General features: G+C 42.6%; 2 protein-coding genes and 1 long non-coding RNA gene across 10 annotated transcripts; 1 reads left to right on the forward strand and 2 right to left on the reverse strand.

The window, feature by feature from the left end:
- Nucleotides 1–703: 703 nt before the first annotated feature.
- LOC109195104 (leukocyte elastase inhibitor) lies at nucleotides 704–11,368 on the reverse strand. Of its 7 annotated transcripts, none has more exons than XM_025899469.1 (8): nucleotides 11,338–11,368; nucleotides 9,967–10,150; nucleotides 3,350–3,544; nucleotides 2,716–2,853; nucleotides 2,515–2,632; nucleotides 2,271–2,413; nucleotides 1,968–2,135; nucleotides 704–1,177 (listed from the first exon to the last, which is right to left on the reverse strand). In XM_025899469.1, exons 1-8 carry the CDS (start codon nucleotides 11,361–11,363, stop codon nucleotides 767–769), a joined length of 1,383 nt encoding a protein of 460 aa, XP_025755254.1. In that variant the 5' UTR covers nucleotides 11,364–11,368; the 3' UTR covers nucleotides 704–766. The 7 variants fall into 7 exon arrangements, with proteins under 7 accessions (XP_025755254.1, XP_019202103.1, XP_025755255.1 ...); XM_019346558.2 differs by lacking the exon at nucleotides 11,338–11,368 and adding an exon at nucleotides 11,205–11,249; XM_025899470.1 differs by lacking the exon at nucleotides 11,338–11,368 and adding an exon at nucleotides 11,189–11,194.
- Nucleotides 10,356–15,241, forward strand: LOC109195110 (uncharacterized). The gene is made up of 3 exons (XR_002056784.2): nucleotides 10,356–10,484; nucleotides 11,460–11,578; nucleotides 13,382–15,241. It is a non-coding gene; the product is annotated as an uncharacterized LOC109195110 (long non-coding RNA).
- LOC112841646 (leukocyte elastase inhibitor) lies at nucleotides 14,964–19,606 on the reverse strand. 2 transcript variants are annotated; one of them, XM_019346575.2, is made up of 7 exons: nucleotides 19,488–19,606; nucleotides 16,879–17,062; nucleotides 16,306–16,443; nucleotides 16,105–16,222; nucleotides 15,863–16,005; nucleotides 15,569–15,727; nucleotides 14,964–15,435 (listed from the first exon to the last, which is right to left on the reverse strand). In XM_019346575.2, exons 2-7 carry the CDS (start codon nucleotides 17,044–17,046, stop codon nucleotides 15,025–15,027), a joined length of 1,137 nt encoding a protein of 378 aa, XP_019202120.1. In that variant the 5' UTR covers nucleotides 17,047–17,062; nucleotides 19,488–19,606; the 3' UTR covers nucleotides 14,964–15,024. The 2 variants fall into 2 exon arrangements, with proteins under 2 accessions (XP_019202120.1, XP_019202119.1); XM_019346574.2 differs by having other exon boundaries at nucleotides 16,879–17,080.
- Between the last annotated feature and the right edge of the window lie 5,134 nt (nucleotides 19,607–24,740).

Raw genomic sequence — 24,740 nt, forward strand, 5'->3', positions numbered from 1 at the left:
AGCCTACAGAAAAGAATGCAGGCAGCCGAGGCTCACAGAATAAAATACTTGTTAATAGGAGGTTAAATGTCACTAAAGAACGAAAACACAGAATATCATGTATCATGTCAGATGTGTAAACTGAGAAAAATTGATAATTTTAATAAAAAAAAAGGTCTTTCTGAACATCATGACAACATATGTCAAAAAAGTTGGCACAGAGTCGTGTTTGCCACTGTGTAGATTTCTTTTACAACAGTCTGTAAACATGTGATGAGAGCAGCTACTAGATTTTTGTCTGATCTTGGATTTTAACTGCTGATTTTTCATTTCTGTTGTAATAGCTGCAGTATGCAGTTTAGTATACTGTAACAAACAAGGCCTTCCCTGAAAAACATGTTGCTCGAACACCTGTATATACCTTTCAGCATTGCTGGGGCCCTTCCAGAGCAAGCTGCCAGTTCATAGACACTAATGCACCATCATACCATCAGAGATGCAGACTCTTGATAATAAGTTGGATTTTCCTCTTCAGTCTGGAGGACACAGTATCTATGTTCTCTAAAGCTGCTAGAACTTGTGCTTTTATACAAGTACCATCTATTTTGTAAAAGCACATTTTGTTTTTAATAGAAGAGACAGTTGTGTGTCTGATTAAGTAATAAAATGTTCCAGAGAAAAATACAGTTTTATAATTAGCAAAACATCACAACACAAAACTCCATTTACTTTATTTCATAGATGTATTTATTTGAATTGCAACATCATCTTCCTCTGCTGCTTCTGTCTACTGAGGAGATGAGAATCTGCCAAAGAACAGGATGGACTTGGTCTTATTGTGTCTGATGAAGAAGAGGAAGGGGTGATCTGCTGTGAAGTGTGTGTCCGGAATGTAACATTTAAACCACATCACAGCATCTGTGGCTGCTGCGGCCTCCGTGCCCTCCTCGTTCACCTCCACAAAGGCCTTGTGGGCCACCGTAGACAGGAAGAGCCCCCCTTCACCGTTCATGCCAGACAGGTCAGCTCTTCCTGCACAGAACACGTCCTTCATACCCAGTTTAGCCAGAGGTTCATTCAGCTCGTAGTCTTCCTCCAGCTTGAACTTTGGCAGGTGAAGGACAACTTCTGAATCAACTTCCATGTTTTTCCTGTCGGTCCATTCATTCAGCCTCTCCTGTGTTAGCTCCTTCTCCAGCTGGAACACAGTTAATACATTTTGTCATATTTCTTTTGCTCATATTTAAATTCATTTTATAAATGAAATCAGGAGCTGACTGTTAAATTTTTTTTTTTTTTTTTTTTGCCGCCTGTCCCGTTTGGTTCTTTTGCCATCAGAATTATTGTCTGAAGGCAAAGAGAGAAGCCCAACGGAATTACTTTACCAAGTGGACCATCCGTGCCTTGCCGCATTGGTCCATTTGATTGACCTTTGTTGTCATTATTTATTTTACTTTCAGTCGTTACAGACGGGACAGACATGACCGGGGGGAGGGAGGGAAACAAAGACAGCGGGGAAGAGGAATAGTGATGAAGGGCAAAGAAAAGGGGGGGGGGCAAAAAATCCAAACATTTTTATATATCACCTGTTGAGAGAAAAAAAAAGAAAAAAAAAAAAAAAAGAGAGAAAACAAGCAAAGAAAAACAGCAATATAATAAACACACCATCGTGATACTCTGTGTATATAGTAGTAAATATTAAATAATGAATATTATTATGCAACACGTAACATTTACAGCGCACAGTGTTCTTTGCGATACAAGCCAAAAAGGGTGCAGTTTGTGTCTGTGAGCACCCGTGTGTACACCTGTGAGCATGAGCGCGCTTGTATTTATGAAGCATGAAGCAGGTATGGAGGATATCCAGGCTCCAGACATCCAGAGGCCTGTTAAATTCTTAAATGATCAAATTTAATAAAGTAAACTAAAGTGAAGCAGAAGAGTTTTTGTGGCTTTTCTTTACAGGAACTTGTTTCTAGGCTGTGTACCTTCAGCAGAGGGTCTGAGCCGTCTGAGGACTCCTTAGGCAGCAGAATGAACATGCTGAGCTCCTCAGCCACATAGGGCAGCTCCAGGATCTGCAAATCATGGTCAGCAATGTAGTTGTAGGGAAGCTTCTTCTCCTGGTACATCATCTGGACTGGTACGGTCTCATTCTGACACACAGGAAATCCAGGCGATCAGATCATGTTATCATAAAGCGTCTGATGGTGCTTACCTTAAACCTTTTAAACAGTTTCCTGTATTCAGGCTTTTGATTCAAATTTTGTAACCTTCAGTTAAATTTCTACCTGTCTGATTTTAAAGGGCATCTCTTTGGTGTTTGCCTCCTCAAATGGGTTCCTCCAGTTGCCCTTGAAGTACACAGCATTGACCAGAGCCAGTCTGGTATCTGCGTTGACTGTTCCTGGCTTCAGAAGGTCTTTTATCTTATCTGACAGGAAATACAGAAACACAACAATATTTCATTATAATCCACAGAGGATGCTAAAATGATTCCCTGCTGTTCAGGCTGTGGAAGATGCACATTCTCACTTTCTGTCTGCTGCTCGACCCAGCTGTTGATCTCTGCTCTGCACGCCTCTGGAGCTCCGATGAAGTCCACAGCCTTCAGGTCTGCCTGGTAGTACTTCTGTGTGGCTTCAAGGAAGTCCTGCAGAGAGCAGACATCTGTTTATTAATCCAGTCTTTGTAATGAAGAACTTTATGAAGAGAATCACTGATGTGGACACTCACTGGGAGGAAGTGGGCAGTGTTTTCTCCATAAAGACGGTTGGCTAGTTTCAGGATGTAGGATGCAGACGGTGAGTTGATGTCAGCGTTCAGTTTCTGGAAGTCTGCATGGACGCCTTCACCTGAGCTGAAGGAGAGGGCCTGTGTGGCATTGAAGACAAAGACTGAAAGGATGTGACACTGAGCCTGTCTGCCATTTCAGCACCATGTTTAATAATAACCATTAACTGACTGTCAGCATCATGCTCTCAGTAACTATACTGTTTGTGGGTTTTATCGACTTTGATGCCATTTATATAACACATTCCATCCTCATATGGTAGACACTAATTTCTGACGTCCCACTGGGAACATCTTGGGGTTCAGTGTTTTGGATGTATGCATTTATTTATAAATCTACCGAGGACAAGAATTATGCAGTTTGTCTATAGCCAGCATTCTTGTAGCAAAAAAGTTCAGATTTTTAAAAAAAAATAAATTTTTTTTAAAGACAAAAACAAAACAAAAGTATTTCTTCTGTATGGAAAAACACAGATAGCCACATCTGACTGCTTTTAAAATTGCAACGAGGGCTTGAGGTTGCACAATCATGCTCGCCGATCAACTGATGGCGTGGTGCAGATAACAGTGAGCTGACCTGAGCCATCTGAGCTGCAGTGTCTCCTTTAGCTCCCAGGTAGACCATGGCCAGGGCTGAGCTGATGCTCAGAGGAGAGACAAAGATGTTTCCAGCAGAGTTTGTCTGGCTCAGAGTGCGGAACAGCTCCAAGGCAAAGACTGTGTTTGAGTTGCTGACGGCGGACATGGCTGATGGTGTTTTCCTGTAACATGCAAACAACCATTTAAACTGCAACAGCATTACATACAGGAAACACAACAAGAGACTTTATATTAAAGCATCGAGAAAAAGTGACTTTTTTTTAGGATCGCGCACACAGACAGACGCCACATCCGAAGCTGCCCCACCCACTGAAGTTAAGACTCCGCACACGGTGTAGCCCGTTTGTCAGCAGCGACTCTGCTCACTTATACGAGACTTAAAGCTACTTTACAGCTACAAACTCCCTTTTATTTCCAAAATATTGGAAAAGGTCGTTCTAAAACAACTTCAGGCATTTTTAGATGCAAATGGTATAAATGAAAAGTTTCAGTCTGGTTTTAAACCTCGCCACAGCACAGAGACAGCCTTACTTAGAGTTTTTAATGATCTTCTCTTAACTGTTGACTCTGGTTATTCCGTGGTTTTAGTTTTACTTGACTTGACTGCTGCTTTTGATATGGTTAACCACAACATTCTTCTATCAAGATTGGAACATGTTGTTGGTCTCAAAGGTACGGTTTTATCTTGGTTTAAATCCTACCTCTCAGAGAGGTCATTCTCTGTTGCTATGGGGCAACACTCCTCGGCTTCTGCCCCTATTCATTGTGGTGTGCCTCAAGGGTCCGTGCTCGGTCCTGCTCTTTTTTCTTTGTACATGTTGCCGTTGGGATTAATTTTTAGAAAATACAACATCTCCTTTCACTGTTATGCCGATGATATCCAGATTTATTCACCTTTGAAATCCGATGTGTCTGCTTCTTTGCAACCTCTGTTCAACTGTTTGCATGAAGTAAAAATTTGGTTATCACATAATTTTCTTACATTAAACGAGAATAAGACCGAAATCATAGTCTTTGGTAGTCACACCCCGCTAGACCAGTTGACTGATGCCCTAGGCCCTCTCGCTAGCCATCTCTCGCCCACTGTAAGAAACCTCGGAGTATTCCTGGATGGCTCTTTTAAACTTGAGAAACAGGTGTCCACTGTGGTGAAAAACAGCTTTTACCAGTTGCGTCAGATTTCCAAAGCAAAGTCGTTCCTTCCTTTAAAGGAACTTGAAAAGCTTGTTCACGCATTTATCACATCCAGATTGGACTACTGTAACTCCCTCTACTCGGGCCTCCAACACTCTTCTCTTTATCGGCTTCAGTTAATTCAAAATGCAGCTGCGCGTCTTTTAACAGGTACAAGAATCCATGAACACATAACTCCTATTTTAGCCAAACTACATTGGCTCCCTGTTAAATATCGCATAGATTTTAAAATTCTTTTGTTCACTTTTCAAATTCTGAATAATTTAGCGCCCACCTATCTCTCTGACCTACTTCACCTATATAATCCCAACAGAGCGCTTAGATCATCCAATCACTTGCTCCTTGCACAACCTAGGTCTCGAATGAAGTCGAGAGGAGACCGGGCCTTTGCGATCATGGCACCTAGACTCTGGAATAACCTCCCTGTACATATTCGTATGGCCGAGTCTATCCAGTCTTTTAGATCTCGTCTTAAAACTTATCTGTTTACTTTGGCCTTTGATTCTGACTAGTTGGCTGATTTTAGCTTATTGTGTTGTTACCTATTGTTTGTTGTCCTATTTTATTGTTTGTTTTAATTGTCTTGTGTTTTGACTGACTGTGAAGCACTATGGTCAACACTGTTGTTTTAATATGTGCTATATAAATAAACTTTGATTTTTTTTTTTTTTTTTTTTTTTTATTCACAAGAACTTATTCAGAAGTGATCGCCACAGCGGGTAGCTTCGCTTGTTCGACTTGATCGATTTTTTTTTTAAAGTATTATTGTTATTTTTTTTAATTTTAGTTTTTAATTAATTAATTTTTTTTGTGTAAATTTCAGACCTTTCTGACGCAAATCCAAGGGGATATGCCTTACCTCGAGCCGGGGATCTTTCTCTATGATAGGCGGATGTGTACACTGTGGAGACACTGCAACCTAAACGAGACTGATGCTACTGATCTGTGAGTCTATGATCGATCTATGAGTGCACTGAAAACAGAGACTTTCCGGAAGTAACCCCGCCACTGCGGGAAGAATAAAGAAAGTCAAAGTTGTGCATTTATTTTAACAACCGGAGCTGTTTTCACATTGGCTGGTTTCTGCGACTGTTATAACAGAGTTTATGACACTTTATAGTTTCATATCTATCTATCTATCCATGTATATTCTAATTAATCACAGGTGCATTTAAATACATTTTCAAAAATAATAATAATAATAATAATTTCAACATAAAGTGGATTTTTCCGTCTTAACCCATTGGACTCACAATACCTCCAAGCTTATTTACTGTCCGTCTCTTTCAGCCAGTTACTTACACAAACTAGCCTGTTCAAAGCTCAAGACAGCTCTTTTTTGTTACTATGTGACCTGCAAGTGAGAAAAGTCTCTCACATTAGACAGAAGTGGCAGGATTAATCAGATACTTGCGGGCCAGGGCAGACAGCTGCTCTGTACAAACTCAGGGCCCTGTTACACAGGGCTTCCTCATCAGAATTAGAGTCTGAAGACAATGAAGAGAGGAGGAGGCTCTTTGTCTTTGCTGGCTCCTTTGTGGTGGCATTTTTATACTGTTCCTGCAGCAGGGCCTCAAGGCTGCTCCAAACCTCTTCTTGCTCTCCCCTTGCAAGACACTTTAAATCCTTAAAGCGTGGGTCAAGCACAGTAGCTATCTTGAGCTGCTGACGGTTGAGTGTAGCTACATGTTGGGATAGGACCTTCGTAAAGGCAGAATAAAAATTTCACCATGTAGTTTGAGTCATCATTGGAGACCTCCATGGTGTGATGCAGGTGGCAGAAAGCAGGTAAAACCACTGAACATGAGACATGTGTCTCACCTCCAAAAGCTCGGTCACAAACCCGTAGTAGACAGTTCAAGAAAGTAGTTATTAATCTACACAATAAGGCCAGACTTCTTACCCTATCTCTAAGGGAGAGGCCAGCCACCCTTCGGAGGACGCCCATTTCTGCCGCTTGTATCTGAGATCTCGTTCTTTCCAGTGGGATTAAGGAGGTCCTAGAAGTATTCCTTCCACTGCTCAACAATATCCTTAGTTGAAGTGAGCAGCACTCCAACTGCACGATACATAATGCAGGTAATACCCCCCGAGTTGCCTGACGATTTGACAGAATCTGTTCAAGGCAAACCGAAAATCTTCTTCCATGGCTTTTCCGAACTGCTCCCACACTAGAGTTTTTGCTTCAGCCACTGTCCGAGCTGTGTTCCGCTTGGCCTGAAGGTACCCATCAGCTGCCGTCGAAGTACCACAGGCTGACTAAGCTCAATAGGACTTCTTCTAGAGCCCGATGGTTCCCTTCACCTCTGGTGTCCGCCATCTGGTTCAGGGGTTGAAGCAGCTTCAGCAATGGAGATGCTGAACATGGTTCATTCAGACAGAAGGACCCCAGTCTCCCTTGGAATGCTGTTAGAGCTCTGCCGGAGGTGGGAGCAGAAGATCTTGTGGATGGTGGCCTGTGCTAGGCATTCCCAGCACACCCTTACTTTACGTTTAGGCGCTCCAGGTTTGTCCAGCATCTTCCCCCACCACCTGATTCAACTCACCACCAGGTGGTGATCAGTTGACAGCTCAACACCTGAGTTTGCCCGAGTGTCCAGAACATGCGGCCGCAGATCTGATGATACAATTACAAAACTGACCTGCAGCCTGGGGTGTCCTGGTGCCACGTGCACTTATGGACACCCTTCTGTGCAAACCACAGTTTGTTCATAACTAACACCATGTTTGAACATAAGTCCAGTAACAGAACATCACTCCAGTTCAGATCTGGCAGGCTGTTCCTCCCAATCACGCCTCTCCAGGTATCACTATCCGTGCCCACATGAGCGTTGAAGTCTCCCAGTAAGATGACAGAGTCCAAGAAGGCCCGGTACTCTGACCTGTCATTTGGTATATAGCTGCAGACAACAGGGACTTCCCTACAGAAGGGTAGGCCCATGTCCCTTTTTTGGACTAAGGCAGGGCCCCAGTAACCCTATCCCAGGCACGGTGAAATGTTCTCTGTATCTTCTACTGATAGGGGCTTTTGAACTGGTCTTTGTCTGGGCCGTCACCTAGGATCAATTTGCCATGGGCAAAAGCCTCCCACAACATAGTCCCTGGGGTCCTTGGGACACACAAACCCCTCCATCAATATGGTAGCGATCCACGGAGGGGAATTATTATACATATAACATTCAATTTACAACAAGGTTTCAGCATTAAACTTGTCGATGGTAGCATTTAATTTTTGAAAACGTGTCATTATGTGAACTGTAAGAGGTTTTAGAAGCATATGAGGCAAAGGAGATAAGTTGATGATGGCGCTTGAAAATGCGTCATTGCCTTTCAGAACGTGTCTTTAAGGACCAATCAGGTCACATCACAGGTAACCGATGATGTCATTTATACCTGCATCCATGCAGGCCTGAGTATCATTTGAGAAATGTTGATACTGAACAGCATAAGCAGTTCAGTTAATCAGATATCAGTAAAGTCTGTGGTGCTCTGTTGTGAAACACAGATCAGGAGAAATGGTGTTAAAACCTGTGTTTAATTTAGAATGCCAATTTAAAAAAAAAAAAAGTGTGTGTAGCATTCCCTCTTCTTTTAACAAGAGTCTGTAAACATGTGATGAGAGCAGCTGCGAGATTTGTCTGATCTTGGAATCTGGCTACTCATGATAGCTGCACAACACAGTATCCATGTTCTCCAAAGCTGCTAGAACTCGTGCTTAAGGTACCTTTGTTGACTGTTCCTGGCTTCAGAAGGTCTTTTATCTTATCTGACAGGAAATACAGAAACAATATTTCATTATAATCCACAGAGGATGCTAAAATGATTCCCTGCTGTTCAGGCTGTGGAAGATGCACAGTCTCACTTTCTGTCTGCTGCTCGACCCAGTTGTTGATCTCTGCTCTGCACGCCTCTGGAGCTCCGATGAAGTCCACAGCCTTCAGGTCTGCCTGGTAGTACTTCTGTGTGACTTCAAGGAAGTCCTGCAGAGAGCAGACATCTGTTTATTAATCTAGTTGTTGTAATGAAGAACTTTATGAAGAGAATCATTGATGTGGACACTCACTGGGAGGAAGTAGGCAGTGTTTTCTCCATAAAGGCAGTTGGCTAGTTTCAGGATGTAGGATGCAGACGGTGAGTTGATGTCAGCGTTCAGTTTCTGGAAGTCTGCATGGACGCCTTCACCTGAGCTGAATGAGAGGGCCTGTGTGGCATTGAAGACAAAGACTGAAAGGATGTGACACTGAGCCTGAGTGACCCTAATGTAACAGTTTATGGTCCAAAAGCAGAAACTGGACAACTTTATTCTTTCAGCATCAGGTTTAATAATAACCTTTACCACACTGTCAGTCTCACTGAGCGTCATGCTCTCACTCACTATACTGTTTGTAGGTTTTATGGACTTTGATGCCATTTATAAACACAAATTGCTGATGTCAGACTGGGAACATCTTGGATTCAGCATTTTGGCCACATAAACAGAGCTTTTCAAACATGTTTAACGAAACCCCAAAAGTTGAATTCTGTCCATTCTTTTCAGTAGGTTTATGAAAGTTTATAAGACAGCCCTGGTTGATAGGTTTGTAGCTTAAACCTATTCGCTGGAACGTTGGAGGCAATGTGATTACACAGCAAGCAAGACACGAGTAGGCAACATTCTTAATGTTTCACGTGCACGGGAGAGAACTGGACAGGCGCCGTTCCTTCGCTTGACCCCAGTTGCTCTCGTCCGCTCTCCCGTAACACTGCTCTTTTATTGTGGTTACATGAATATGCATAGGTTCATTAACATATGACCTCTTATATAGGTATGCATGTGAACAAAGAATACCGTGTGTGTGTGTGTGTGTGTGTGTGTGTCAAACTGTGTCAAACTGTGACCCCAGGAAGACTCCCCAGAGCCGTCCATCTAAACAAAAAGGCTCTTAGACTCAAACAGATATACGTGTGTTTGCTATACCATATATCAGCAAGAGAAGATACGACCTCTCCTAGGAGGTGTGTGATCTATGCCAGAACACTCTGAAGAGGAGTGAACGCACTCCCCTCTTCATGCTATACAGAGTTGTTACAGACCTCCTAGGATGAGACATTCTTTCAATCTACAAATGATTATATACTTCTAAGCATATATAAGTAGATATTTCTAAGTATAAATGACAATCAACAATACAAATCTAACACTGGTCTCACATGAAGGTGTGAAATTTCTCCAAAGATATAAATATATATAAAAGAACCAAACAAACCAAAACAAGAACAGACAGCAACATCTGATAAGACATTTTGTGGAAACAGGTGAAACTGACTGCTTTTAAAATGCAACAAAGGCTTGAAGTTGCACAGGCATGCTAGCTGATCAACTGATGGCCTCGTGCAGGTAACAAGTGACAGTGAGCTGACCTGAGCCATCTGAGCTGCAGTGTCTCCTTTAGCTCCCAGGTAGACCATGGCCAGGGCTGAGCTGATGCTCAGAGGAGAGACAAAGATGTTTCCAGCAGGGTTTGTCTGGCTCAGAGTGCGGAACAGCTCCAAGGCAAAGGCTGTGTTTGAGCTGCTGATGGTGGACATGGCTGATGGTGTTTTCCTGTAACATGCAAACAACCATTTAAACTGCAACAGCATTACATACAGGAAACACAGTAAGAGACTTTATGTTTAAGCATTGAGGGAAAAAAAACCCTTCAGGAAGTAACACCATCACTGCTGTGAGAATATAGAAAATCACCCCAATCATCTGCCAGCTGTGCATTTATTTTAACAACCTGAGCCGTTTTCACATAGCTGGTTTCTGTGACTTAAGCACGCTTTACTCACTGGGTGCGAGAAATTCAAAGCAAGATGAGAAGAGAAAGAAAAGTGAAACTCGTAGACACATAAAACGAGGAGGAGCACAGGAATGAGGAAAGCGTGTAAATAAGGTTGGTGGAATAAAAAAATGCAGTCCTACGGAAGATGATCAGGGCTTTAACAGAAAAGGAAAAAAGTGGGGACTTGGGACGAATTTTCTTACAGAATTCTGAGATTCAAGTCCCCACTTTTTTCTGTTTCCAGTGGCAGTGGAATCTTCTTCTAGTGATGGCTTATTTTACAGAGAACAGCATGACTAGATCTTGTGTGTAAACCTGAACTCAGGTCGATCGACTCTGACGGGAACGGTTGATGGGAATGTTTCAGAGAATGAAGTTTCTCTAGTGCAGTTCATTGTTAATTCATTTAGTTCCCACGAAACCTGGAGCCTGTTCTAAAAAGCATATTTACAGTCTGACTCTAATCTCGGACTGTAAGTGCAACGCACAGAACAGAGTGCCTCCTCTCCGATCTGATCATTAACAACATATATTACGGCTCCTCCAAACCGACGGCCGCGGCAGGCTAAACATGGGGATGCTGACGACACGCAACAATAACGCAGGAAATGCACTTCTGAGCTACTGTTCTCTTTACTCAACCATTATACTATTCAAACCACACTTCAGTACATGGGATCCAATGTAAAACAACTGCACAAAGAAAGATGACTGCCACTCTCAAAGTGTTACACCAATTATTATGCCAAATTGCGATATCCACCCGCAGAATCAGACAAACTGCGCATTCAGTTGCGGTCAACAGAAAGTGTTACCCCATGCTCACCTTACCTTTCTGCTCATCAAACAGCAGGTGCGCTGAACAGGTGAGTGCAACAACATTTATTGTGTACCAACAACCGTGCACCAATGCAGTGTGTGCATTTTAAACCAACCCTCTTAACCCCAAAAAGGAAAAACTCACATATGGCTCCTACAACATATGCACATACGTACATTCCTCTAAAAAATCCTCCTGTGTTCTGGCCGGAAATGTTTCCTCATTGCTAACTGGTGTTTTTTTTCTTCTTCTGTTACATCATCCAGCACCTGTATCTCATGATGCCCTCCTGTAACTCTGTTAGCCGACTAACATCCTTCAAGGCTTTCCTGATTCTGGTATCCAGCTTTCTTCTTCTTCATGACGGGCATTCTTGATATTCAGGGTGAGTTTGTTTTTCGAGCAATGAATATGTTAAATGTAAAAACAAAAAAACAAAAACAAAAAAAGAACAACACTAAAATATTTTTTTTCTTCATTGCTGATTGGAAGCATATTGAAGTGATGGCTATTCTTAAAACCTTCAACTTTAACTGTTAACAGATGAAAGTGTCATATATTAAAAATGACAAGAATTATTTAATAACTGTAAAACAGCCCAAAATTCTCCTTTCCATGAAAGAACAGCAGCACACACAGCTGCATACAGTGTAGGAGTGATGGAGTTTTCAGAGTGTCAGCAGATGGCGACAGAGAGCTTGTGAGAGGGCCCGGCCTGACTGTGGAACTGTAATCTTTTTGGCCTCACAGACTTCTGTAGAAATGGAACTCTTTGCAACCATAGGTAATGCTGATTGCTGTCCATTAAAAAGAATGCAGGTTTAAGGACACTGCAGTGCACTGGCTTCTCATTTCAGACCTCTGTATCCATGTCCATATTTTACAATGTCTGAGTTCCAGCAAATACTTTATTGCCAGTTTTAGGTAATTAATGTGAGTCCGTTTCTTTCAACAGCAAAAACGACTTTACTTTTTTTTTTTTTTAACATATTTGTGTCTCCCATGAGGAGTCAACTGTTTAGTGGAGTGCCCATTGAAACTGATCATAAGATCAAAGTCATAATTTAAATTTTGTTGAGATGCCCTGCTCTCTGTATCAAAATTCCTCTCCTGATATTGCTGCACCTTTACCTCTCTCAGTGCACGTGGATGTATTATTATATACAAAGTGATTACCAGTTCTGTCTCTCCTTCATCTGCAGCTGATTCTTCTCATTTCAAAGCTGTATGTATGAAGCTTCTATCAGAATGTTAAAGTGGTGTGCTGCATGTTGCTGTCTACAGCCTGAGGATCATAAAAATAACAGTGGCTCCTCGTTGCTCACACAATGCTCATTTGGAATGCTTAGTCCTTTCTGCTTGACTCATTGGAAAGTTTTCCAATGTATTATCTAGACTGCACTTAGCTAGTTTCAGTCATTATGCAAATGTACTGTTTATAAGATTTGGGGAAACCTGCAGTCAGCTGAGACTGAAGAAGTCACTTGGATGAGTGATGAAATGTTTCGCCCACTGAAAACGCTACGTCCAGATGAACAGAATCAACTTTTTGGGATTTACTTACCTGGATGATTGAGCGTGCATCAAGACGTTCTTTTGATTTGGTTTAATAATATGCTGCAGCAGAGAGAGCACTCTGGTCAAACACCAAACTCCTCTCTGAAGATGGGCGCTGCCCTGTGCCTTATATGCAAAGTGACAAAACATACAGACAAAGACATTCCACAACACTTACACATTGCCACATCACGTGGGTCTATACCTTTAGCTCATCCTCCCAGATAGAGTTATGACCTTGTTTTTTACTTAACCGTCACCTAAAGATTAACTTCCTGAAGCCTCCTCCTTCTTCCATGAGTAAAGGAGAAGGAGTCCCACTATTTGTCTAATCCCCACAACGTCTGGATGTCTCTAACTTACTCACAATGATCTAACTGTGTTTGTGTAATAAAGCATAAAACATATGTGATGCTATCATATATGTATATAACTAAATGACACAAAAAGTGATATTACTAAAAGTGAAATTGGAAAAACATGTGGTCATTAATAAAATAAAGAAATTTGCATCACACCCACCTCCTCAGTCATGCTGGTTATCATGATTGCCACTGAAATAGTTTATCAGCATTTGGGTTTTTAGGTTTTTTATTTCAAAATTATGTCAATATGTGTTGTGCAATTTCAGATTTCTGCTGAGGGGGCTCAGTGACTAATTTGCTGGACCTGGATGCCCAAGGCTCTTTCATAACCACGACACTGCTTCAGCGACAGGCAGGATTCACATGTTTGCATCATCCTTGCACACTACTGTGTCACTGTTTCCTGATAGGGAGGTACATTTAGCATTGCTTTCATATCCTCCTGAGAACCAGCTTGTTCATTTATTTCCTCTGCAATGGACATTTGTTTTTAGTCTATGTCTTTTGACTCATTTGAGATATCTTACTATCTCCTGATCTACTAAATAGAGGCCATCCCGGGATTTCCATTGATGCCTGATGTGTTTGGGTGGTTTCTTATAGCTTCAAAGAGGAAGGAAATCATAAAAAAAGTTCAATGGAAAGATTCTTTTGTACTCGGTTCTGAGGACGATATATCCACATGAGTCATTGTATGGAAGTTCATTCAATCCATCATATTAAGCCTTTTATATTATTTTCTGATTTTTTGATGCTGATTTTCTACAAAGTGAAACTTCATAAGTCTGTACAGGTTTTGCTTTGTGTAGCCACATGTGGAGTTTCTGTGCATTGTAGGCATGTTAATGATTAAATGCTGCACATCTTTCTTTGCTCATTGTCCATTAAATGTTGGCTGCCTCACCTGCTTGGCTGTCTGAATCCCACACGTCACGCCACAAATCACGCTTGTTTTCTCATGAGTAATTAGTTTTGGCTGTCACTGTCACTTGTTACTGTCATTACTGCAGTCCAATCATCTTCTTGCCTGCCTTCTTCGAACCATCAGCCTTCGTGTCGCATGGTTTAAATCTGTGCTCTCCATCATTTTCATGGATTGTAGTTGCAGGGCTTCTCCTTCATCTACATAATCTGGACTGGACAGGTGACTAATGATGTCATTTATATCTGTAGTGTGTGCTACAGCCCTGAGCATCATTTGAGAAATGTTGATACTGAACAGCATAAGCAGTTTAGTTACTCAGATATCAGTAAAGTCTGTGATGCTCTGTGTTTAATGTATAACCCCAATTTAAAAAAAATGTTGACAGACTATGTAAAATGTAAATAAAAACAGACTGCGATGATTTTCCCACATTTTATGCTCAGCAAAACACAGAAAACACATCAGATGTGTAAACTGAGAAAAACTGATAGTTTTGAGTAAAGAGCATCATGACTGTCTCAAAAATGTTGGTACAGAGTCGTGTTTGCCACTGTGAAACATTCCCTCATCTTTTAACAAGTCTGTAAACATGTGACAAGAGTAGCTGCTAGATTTTTTTTGTGATATTGGATTCTAACTGTTCATTTGTCATTGTGGCTGTAATAGCTGCAGCATGCAGTTTAGTATACTGTAACATAAAAGGCCTTCCCTGAAAAATATGCTGCTGTAATAACTGTATATATTTTTCAGCATTGCTGGGGCCTTTCCACCTACTAGAACTTGTGCTTTTATAGAAGTACCATCTCTTTTGAAAAGCAAAATATTTTATAGAAGGTACACAAACGTGTCTGATAAGTAGTTAAATATTTCAGTGAAAAATACAGTTTTATAATTAGCAAAACATCACAACACAAAACTCAATGTGCTTTATTTCAGAGATGTATTTATTTGAATTGCAACATCATCTTCCTCTGCTGCTTCTGTCTACTGAGGAGATGAGAATCTGCCAAAGAACAGGATGGACTTGGTCTTATTGTGTCTGATGAAGAAGAGGAAGGGGTGATCTGCTCTGAAGTGTGTGTCCGGTATATAACAACAAGCGGTGATCACAGCACCTGTGGCTGCAGCGGCCTCTGTGCCCTCCTCATTCACCTCCACAAAGGCCTTGTGGGCCACCGTAGACAGGAAGAGCCCCCCTTCACCGTTCATGCCAGACAGGTCAGCCCTTCCTGCACAGAACACGTCCTTCATACCCAGTTTAGCCAGAGGTTCATTCAGCTTGTAGTCTTCCTCCAGCTTGAACTTTGGCAGGTGAAGGACAACTTCTGAATAGGTGCTCATGTTTTTCCTGTCGGTCCATTCATTCAGCCTCTCCTGTGTTAGCTCATTCTCCAGCTGGAACACAGTTAATACATTTTGTCATATTTGTTTTGCTCATATTTAAATTCATTTTATACATGAAATCAGGAGCTGTCTGTTAAATGATCAAATTTAATAAAGTAAGTAAGCATGTTTCTAGGCTGTGTACCTTCAGCAGAGGGTCTGAGGACTCCTTAGGCAGCAGAATGAACATGCTGAGCTCCTCAGCCACATAGGGCAGCTCCAGGATCTGCAAATCATGGTCAGCAATGTAGTTGTAGGGAAGCTTCTTCCTCTGGTGCATCATCTGGACTGGTACGGTCTCATTCTGACACACAGGAAATCCAGGCGATCAGATCATGTTATCATAAAGCGTCTGATGGTGCTTACTGTAATCATTTTAAACAGTTTCCTGTATTCAGAGTTTTGATCCAAATTTTGTAACCTTCAGTTAAATTTCTACCTTTTTGATTTTAAAGGGCATCTCTTTGGTGTTTGCCTCATCAAATGGGTTCTTCCAGTTGCCCTTGAAGTAGACAGCATTGACCAGAGCCAGTCTGGTATCCGCATTGACTGTTCCTGGCTTCAGAAGGTCTTTTATCTTATCTGACAGGAAATACAGAAACAACAATATTTCATTATAATCCACAGAGGATGCTAAAATGATTCCCTACTGTTCAGGCTGTGGAAGATGCACAGTCTCACTTTCTGTCTGCTGCTCGACCCAGCTGTTGATCTCTGCTCTGCACGCCTCTGGAGCTCCAATGAAGTCCACAGTCTTCAGGTCTGCCTGGTAGTACTTCTGTGTGGCTTCAAGGAAGTCCTGCAGAGAGCAGACATGTGTTTATTAATCCAGTCTTTGTAATGAAGAACTTTATGAAGAGAATCATTGATGTGGACACTCACTGGGAGGAAGTAGGCAGTGTTTTCTCCATAAAGACGGTTGGCTAGTTTCAGGATGTAGGATGCAGATGGTGAGTTGATGTCAGCGTTCAGTTTCTGGAAGTCTGCATGGACGCCTTCACCTGAGCTGAATGAGAGGGCCTGTGTGGCATTGAAGACAAAGACTGAAAGGATGTGACACTGAGCCTGAGCGACTATAATGTAACAATTTATGGTCCAAAGGCAGAAAGTGGACAACTTTATTCTTTCAGCATCATGTTTAATAATAACATTTAACATACTGTCAATCCCATTGAGCATCATGCTCTCAGTAACTATACTGCTTGTGCGTTTTATGGAGGTCATGCCATTTATATAACACATTCTAGCTTCATATGTTATTTACATGATGGTATATTGTTAGAACAATGAAATTTCGACGTTATAACGTGATATAGTTCTATTTTTCTTTTGCCTGAGTGGCATCTCAACGCTTCCGTAACTGCTTTTAGAATGCAACGAGGGCTTGAGGTTGCACAGGCATGCTAGCTGATCAACTGATGGCCTGGTGCAGATAACAAGTGACAGTGAGCTGACCTGAGCAATCTGAGCTGCAGTGTCTCCTTTAGCTCCCAGGTAGACCATGGCCAGGGCTGCGCTGATGCTCAGAGGAGAGACAAAGATGTTCCCAGCAGGGTTTGTCTGGCTCAGAGTGCGGAACAGCTCCAAGGCAAAGGCTGTGTTTGAGTTGCTGACGGCGGACATGGCTGATGGTGTTTTCCTGTAACATGCGTTTAAACTGCTACAGCATTACATACCGGAAACGGAACAAGAGACTTTAATATGAAGTATCGAGAATAAGTGAGTTTTTCAGGAGAGTGCATACAGACAGAAACAACTAGGGCTGTGCGATATGACCAAAATCTCATATCCCGATATTAATTCATCTATCGTCGATATAACGATATAAATTACAAAAATGTAACATTTCCTGTAAATTCTGTGAATCTCGGGCATCTCGACTTGCGTGAAGTGTTTCCAGCTGGGCGTCGTGTACCTGGAGTCGAGTGTTTTAACTGATGCATGGAACTATACATTTTTAGACATAAGTTGTAACGGCTGCCGTTTTCTTTGTGAGTATTTATTACACAGCGTGCTGCGGAGAAAAGTCTGTTCTAACGTTTGAGTCTAAGGTTTATTTTTTAGCACCTGGCGGCTCTTTTTTGCTTCTCATCCGTTAATACTCTGCATCTTTCACGTGACTCGTTTTATTTTGAAAAGCCTCAACAGGATCTTGAGCTTTATTGTGAAAGGTTTATGTGGAAAATAAACAAGCGGACACGCCGTGGTTTTACCGTCGTTGTTGCTAACGAAAACGCATAAAAAACAAGCGCTTGTCCGTCTGTAGTGTGGTTATATTAAATATAAGAGAAAGAGAGAACTTTAAGAAATTAATATAGCCAATACAGTGACCATCAAAATGATGAAAAAATATTGCCGTAAACCAGGCATGTCCAAAGTCCGGCCCGCGGGCCAATTGCGGCCCGCGGTCTAGTTTTAATTGGCCCGCAAGTAATTTTATAAATTGAATAGAAAATGGCCCGCACTTCAACTTTTGCTTGAGTGTATTGCACTTCTTAGTTTTAACACCAGGGGGAGCTGCTGTTGATCAAGGCAGTTGCTCCACCAAAAAGGACAATCACAGAAGAAATTTACCCCCAAGTTTTGATTTGCACTGAAACTGTGGCAGTTATGAAAGAGTATAATGTACGACGTCATTATGAAACCAAACATCAGGCCTATGCATCCTACACTGGTGCTGGGCGAGAGCAGAAATTAAAGCAAATGCTAGCTCTCCTGCAGGGTCAGCAACAGTATTTTTTTCGTGCTCAAATTGTCCAGGAAAAGGCTCCAATAGCAGCTATGAGGTCGGGATGGAGACCTCATAAAACACGGCCTCGTTAAAGTCACCGAAATAATGTGCCCGGAAAAAGTGCAGGACTTCAACAACGTCAGCATGTCCAGAAATACAGTTGTGCGACGCATTGAAGACTCGTCAGCCAATATTAAACTACAACTGTTTGATAAAGCTGTGCTCTTGATTTTTACTCCATCGCATGCGATGAGATCACCGATGCCACAGACGCCGCACAGCTGCTAATTTTTTGTGGGGAGTGGATGAGAGCACGAGCACTTTAGGTGAGTAAAAATATATTCCACAGTACCCGTGTGTTAATGTGCAGGTACACATGCTTCAAATATCAATAATGCGCATCAATTCTGTCACTACCCTGCTTTTGCGCACCACTTTCTTATATGCGTTTTTCTTGTTAACACACAGAGTACACACCGCTGTGCACAGCGCACGCAAAGTCAGCTGATCTCATCTGATGCAGATCTGCTCCTTGGTCAAGTGACATTTGTCCGGATTTTTTGGCACGAGTGGCGTCGGATCAGCACCGCAGCTGGATGGCCCGATTTACATACCCAGCGCAGCTGATACTCACCAGAATAATTTACTAAAATTATATGCACTCCTGTTATTAAGTCCAGTTCAGTCTGTTAATGTTGATAATCGTTTCAAACGAACGTTAATAGATGTTTTGCTAAGCCTAATAACTTAAATAACAAGCTTGAAATGTACCCATCCCATTTTCCCCTTTGTTTTTTCTCTGTGCTGTAAATATTCCCTCTAAGAAGAAATCTGCTGCTGTTCTGAGAATGAGCTACCAAAGCTTTTTCTGAATAAATCAATAAAGATCCATTTATGGAAAGCTGTGATGAAGGCAGTTTTGTCTTTAATTATATTCAACAATATAACACATTTGACCATTTTTAAGTGATTTTTAAAACAGCAAAGGTTATATACCTAATTTCTAGTAAGTGGCCCAGCCCCTCCTATATTTTTATGTATGTGGCCCTCAGCGAAAAAAGTTTGGACACCCCTGCCGTAAACAGTTTATTTTGCGACACCACGAAACAAACGATAGCGTAAAATGAAACGATAGACGTTTTTCTATCGTCATCCGATATATATCGTTATATCGAACAGCCCTAGAAACAACCGCCCCACCAACTGAAGCTAAGACACCCGACACGCAGCCCGTTTCAGAAACTTGTCAACAGCGACTCTCTGCTCGCTTATATCAAACTACAAGCTACTTTATTCCCACACACATAAAACGAAGACAAATCTAGCACACTACCTGATTTACAGGGTGAGATATGAGTCTAACTGCAGTCCTTTGCTGGGTCTAAATAAAGTTGGAGGAATGAAGAAGAGCGGTCCTACGGAAGAGCGTGATGTCACGGGAGGGGGCGGGGCCAGGATTTTTGGTTGATTATATTTAAAGATAAAGATAAAGATGAAGATGACCTTTATTAGTCCCACAGGTGGGAAATTTGTTTTGTTGCAGCAAAAGTGCAAAGTTATGTAGCAGAAATTAGAAAACACTGGAATGCAATAAAATAAAATAAAATAAAATACTATATACAATAGAATAAAAATAGAATAATATATACAATAGAATAAAATAGAATACAAATACTATATACAACTGAGTAAGAAAATACAAAACTACAAGTTTGTCAGAGAAAGAATTGCCATATAGCAGTCTTATTGCACGTGTGAGGGTTTGTGGGTTTGATCAGCTGCCAAAGTCTTTGTTGTGGAGTCTGACAGCAGTGGGGAGGAAAGACCTGCGAAATCTCTCCGTCCCACACCGTGGGTGCCGCAGCCTGCCACTGAAGGAGCTGCTCAGTGCTGTCAGAGTCTCCTGCATGGGGTGGGAGATGTTGTCCAACAGGGATGACAGCTTAGCCGCCATTCTCCTGTCACTCACCACCTCCACTGGGTCCAGAGGGCACCCTAGAACAGAGCTGGCCCTTCGAATCAGCCTGTTCAGTCTCTTCCTGTCCCCAGCAGAGATGCTGCCGCCCCAGCAGACCACACCATAAAAGATGGCTGAGGCCACCACAGAGTCATAGAAGGTCTTCAGGAGTGGGCCCTCTACTCCAAACGACCTGAGTCTCCGCAGCAGGTACAGCCTGCTCTGCCCTTTCCTGTAGAGGGCGTCTGAGTTATGAGTCCAGTCCAGTTTGTTGTTCAGATGAACACCAAGGTACCTGTAGCTGTCCACAGCCTCAATGTCCATACCTTGGATGTTCAGTGGTTGCAGTGGAGGATGTTTGTGCCTGCGGAAGTCTACCACCAGCTCCTTGGTTTTACTGGCATTGATCTGGAGGTAGTTCAGCTGGCACCAGTCCACAAAGTCTTGAGTCAGTCCTCTGTACTCCTTGTCGTCCCCATCAGTGATGAGGCCGACTATTGCAGAGTCATCAGAGAACTTCTGCAGGAAGCACTGGGTGGAGTTGTGGGAGAAGTCTGCAGTGTAGATGGTGAAGAGGAACGGAGCCAGAACCGTCCCCTGTGGGGCCCCCGTACTGCAGACGACCCTGTCCGACACACAGCCCTGAGTCCTCACATACTGTGGTCAGTCGGTGAGGTAGTCCAAAATCCAGGTAGTGAGGTGATGGTCCACTCCAGAGTTCTTCAGCTTGTCCTTCAGAACCGAGGGAAGAATAGTGTTGAAGGCACTGGAGAAATCAAAGAACATGATTCTCACAGTGCTCCCAGCGATCTCCAGGTGAGCGAGGGAACGATGTAGGAGGTGAATGACGGCATCATCCGCTCCAATGCTAGGCTGGTAGGCAAACTGAAGTGGGTCCAGTGATGAGCTCACCAGGCGCCGAAGCTGAGCAAGGACCAACCGCTCCAGGGTCTTCATCAGGTGGGATGTCAGAGCCACCGGCCTGTAGCTGTTGAGGTCCTTGGGGCGTGAAGTCTTTGGCACTGGTACAACACAGGAGGTTTTCCAGAGCTGTGGGACTCTGCCCAGCCTCAGGCTCAGGTTGAAGAGGTGCTCCATCACCCCACACAGTTGGTCCGCGCAGGACCTGACGACCCTTGAGCTGATGCCATCTGGGCCCGCTGCCTTCTTGCCATTAATCCTCCTCAGTTCCCTCCTAACCTGGGTGGTTGAGAGAGACAGGCTGGAGCCTTGTGTTGAGTGTGTATTGGATGCTGTTGTTGGGGGTGGGGAGGGGTGAGCAGGGTGAATAGAGGAGGTGTGAAGTGTCTGAAGTGTCAGAGGTGGAACAGCAGCAGTGGGGGTGGGTGAGTCTGCAGCCGATGTTGGAGACTGCCTCATGGCTGAATCAAATCTGTTGAAGAAATGATTCAGTTCATTTGCCCACCTCACATCCCTCCCAGGCAGAGAGTTCTGATGTTTGTGGCCTGAGATGGTTCTGAGGCCTCTCCAGACTTCACCAACGTTGTTTTCCTGAAGCTGGTTCTCCATCTTCTGCCTGTAGCTGTCCTTCCCATTCCTTATCAGTCCCCTCAACTTTCTCTGCACCCTTTTCAACTCCTCTTTGTCTCTGGATTTGAAGGCCCTCCTCTTCTGCTTGAGGACGGCTTTAATTTCTGGGGTAATCCAAGGTTTGTTGTTGGAGAAACACCGTACAGTCCTGGTAGGTACGGTGTTATCCACACAGAAATTAATATAGTCAGTAATGCATGTAGTAAGGCTGTCGATGTCCTCTCCGTGGTCGTCACAGATCACCTCCCACACAGTCGACTCAAAACAATCCTTAAGAGCCTCCTCGCTCTCCTCCGACCATCTCTGCACTGTGCGGGTGGCTGGTGGCTCCCTGCGCACTAAGGGCTCATACACAGGGACAAGGTGCACCAGGTTGTGATCAGATCTGCCTAGGGGAGGGAGAGGTGATGAACTGTATGCCTCTTCAGCATTGGCATACAGTAAGTCCAGTGTTTTATTGTCTCTGGTTGGGCAGGTCACATACTGGGTGAAGGTGGGCAGTGTGGAGTCCAGTGAGGCATGATTAAAGTCCCCTGATATTATGAGAAGGGCCCTCGGAGATTGTGTTTGCAGTCTGCTGACCACAGAGTGGAGAGAGTCACAGGCTGCATCTGCACTGGCTGAGGGGGGGACATACGCTGTTATCGCGATAACAGGTAAACAGAAACAAATGATCGCTGTTGTCTTTGCTTAATGATTGGTTTTAGTCCTGACAATCCACATTGCTGCCATTGCATCTTTCAACATGTGTGTGGGTCGATTTGAATGATCCACTAAGTGCAGCCACTCAGCCTAGCTGCAGATGTGTCACAAATTAATCTTGTAGTAAGCGATGGCGTTTCGCCACAGGTGGCAGTAGTGGACTGACCTGCATTTGAGACTGCTCCAGCTGCTATGTGATAGTCAGTAGATCTGCTACAAATTGCAGATCATATGCAAGTTTTGGAAATAAGTCATGAATATTCCTTGCTTAGCATTAAAAGTGAACATTTCTAGCTCTCCCCCACACTCAAAAACAGATGACAAACCAACTGACACACCTGAGTCACTCACTTTCTTAAATCCACTCACTCTCACTGGCTCTGTTTATTACTAATCCCTGTGTAACTGCTGTAAATTCACAGTAACTGCCAGCTCCTTACAAACGTTTATTATATTAACCACACTTATACAGACTGTATATAACTGCCAACTCTCTCCAGCCATGTTGGTGACTTACCTATATTGGCTGAAAATGTTCATTTCCAGAGAAAAGACAGGCAGACTCTGCTTACAGGATGTGATGTTACAACACTAGTGAAATATGAATGTGTCATATATTTGTTCAAGACATATTTCCTTGTTATGGGAAGAAATATTGAAGTCATCATGAACAAAGGGAGTGGTAATTTCTATAACTTTGTGTATATAATTTGGCATTTCTTACTGATGTAGGCCAAAAATGAATACATAATACCATTTCATTTATTTTAAAGGTTTATTTGCAAGACACAAAAACAGAAAAAAAAATTAGAAAGTTCCAAATGTATTGTGCATGAAACGAATTCAAATGTGGTGATAGAGCCAGGTGCAGATGTGTGTCACAAGTTAATCTGGCTGTAGGATATGGCACTTGGCCACAGGTGGAGCTAGTTGACTCGACTCCATTTGAGCGCACACAAAGTAAACTGCACGCTTTAGTTGCGAAGCGAAAACACTGAAATCTGAGTAATAACACGTACGAGGGGAACGGTAACGACGACAAGATTCTCCTGATCGTTTACTCTTGCTGTCCTGTGAACAGCATCGGCTTGGTATTAATTGTTTGCTGTTTTCGCGATCGCCTCCTGCATGAGAATATCGCCAGGTAAACAAGAGCAACAAGACTGGTGGAGTGTGTTTGAGGTAACCTCACAAATATTAAAGATGAAATATTTGGTGTTTATTTGCTGTTTTGTCGGTAGCAGCTCCTGAAAAGCAAGTCTACCACACATCTGTTTCACCAACGCCAGTTAATCTGCGATGCCAGTTAATCTGGAACATGGGGCCCCGCACCCAGATGTTCTTCTACTCTTGCTTGAAGCTAAAAATACATCTGAATGAGACTTTGGAGACCAAGTCATTCAATCGTTTGACCTCTGCTACTGACGTTTTTAAAATTTTGTTTTGTTACATCATCCAGGACCTGTATCTCATGATGCCCTTCTGTACCTCTTTTAGCCGACTAACATCCTTCAGGGCTTCCCTGATTCTGGCATCCAGCTTTCTTCCTCCTCATGGGCATTCTTGATCTTCAGGATGAGTTTATTTTCCAAGCAATGGATATATTAAATGTAAAAACAAAGAAATAAAAACAAACAAAAAACACTAAAACAAATCTTTTTTCTTTATTGCTGATGGGAAACATACTGAAGTGACTCCTTAAAAATTTTCGACGTTAATTATTAAGAGATGAAAGTGTCATATATTTAAACATGACTAGAATCATCTAATAACCTACAAAACAGCCCAAAATTCTCCTTTCCATGAAAGAACAGCAGCACACACAGCTGCATACAGTGTAGGAGTGATGGAGTTTTCAGAGTGTCAGCAGATGGCGACAGAGAGCTTGTGAGAGGGCCCGGCCTGACTGTGGAACTGTAATCTTTTTGGCCTCACAGACTTCTGTAGAAGTGGAACTCTTTGCAACCATAGGTAATGCTGATTGCTGCCCATTAAAAAGAATGCAGGTTTAAGGACACTGCAGTGCACTGGCTTCTCATTTCAGACCTCTGTATCCATGTCCATATTTTACAATGTCTGAGTTCCAGCAAATACTTTATTGCCAGTTTTAGGTAATTAATGTGAGTCCATTTCTTTCAACGGCAAAAACGACTTTACTTTTTTTTTTTAAACATATTTGTGTCTCCCATGAGGAGTCAACTGTTTAGTGGAGTGCCCATTGAAACTGATCATAAGATCAAAGTCATAATTTAAATTTTGTTGAGATGCCCTGCTCTCTGTATCAAAATTCCTCTCCTGATATTGCTGCACCTTTACCTCTCTCAGTGCACATGGATGTATTATTATATACAAAGTGATTACCAGTTCTGTCTCTCC

Source organism: Oreochromis niloticus, linkage group LG17 (assembly GCF_001858045.2).
Source record: "Oreochromis niloticus isolate F11D_XX linkage group LG17, O_niloticus_UMD_NMBU, whole genome shotgun sequence".
Classification (NCBI taxonomy): Eukaryota; Metazoa; Chordata; class Actinopteri; order Cichliformes; family Cichlidae; genus Oreochromis; species Oreochromis niloticus.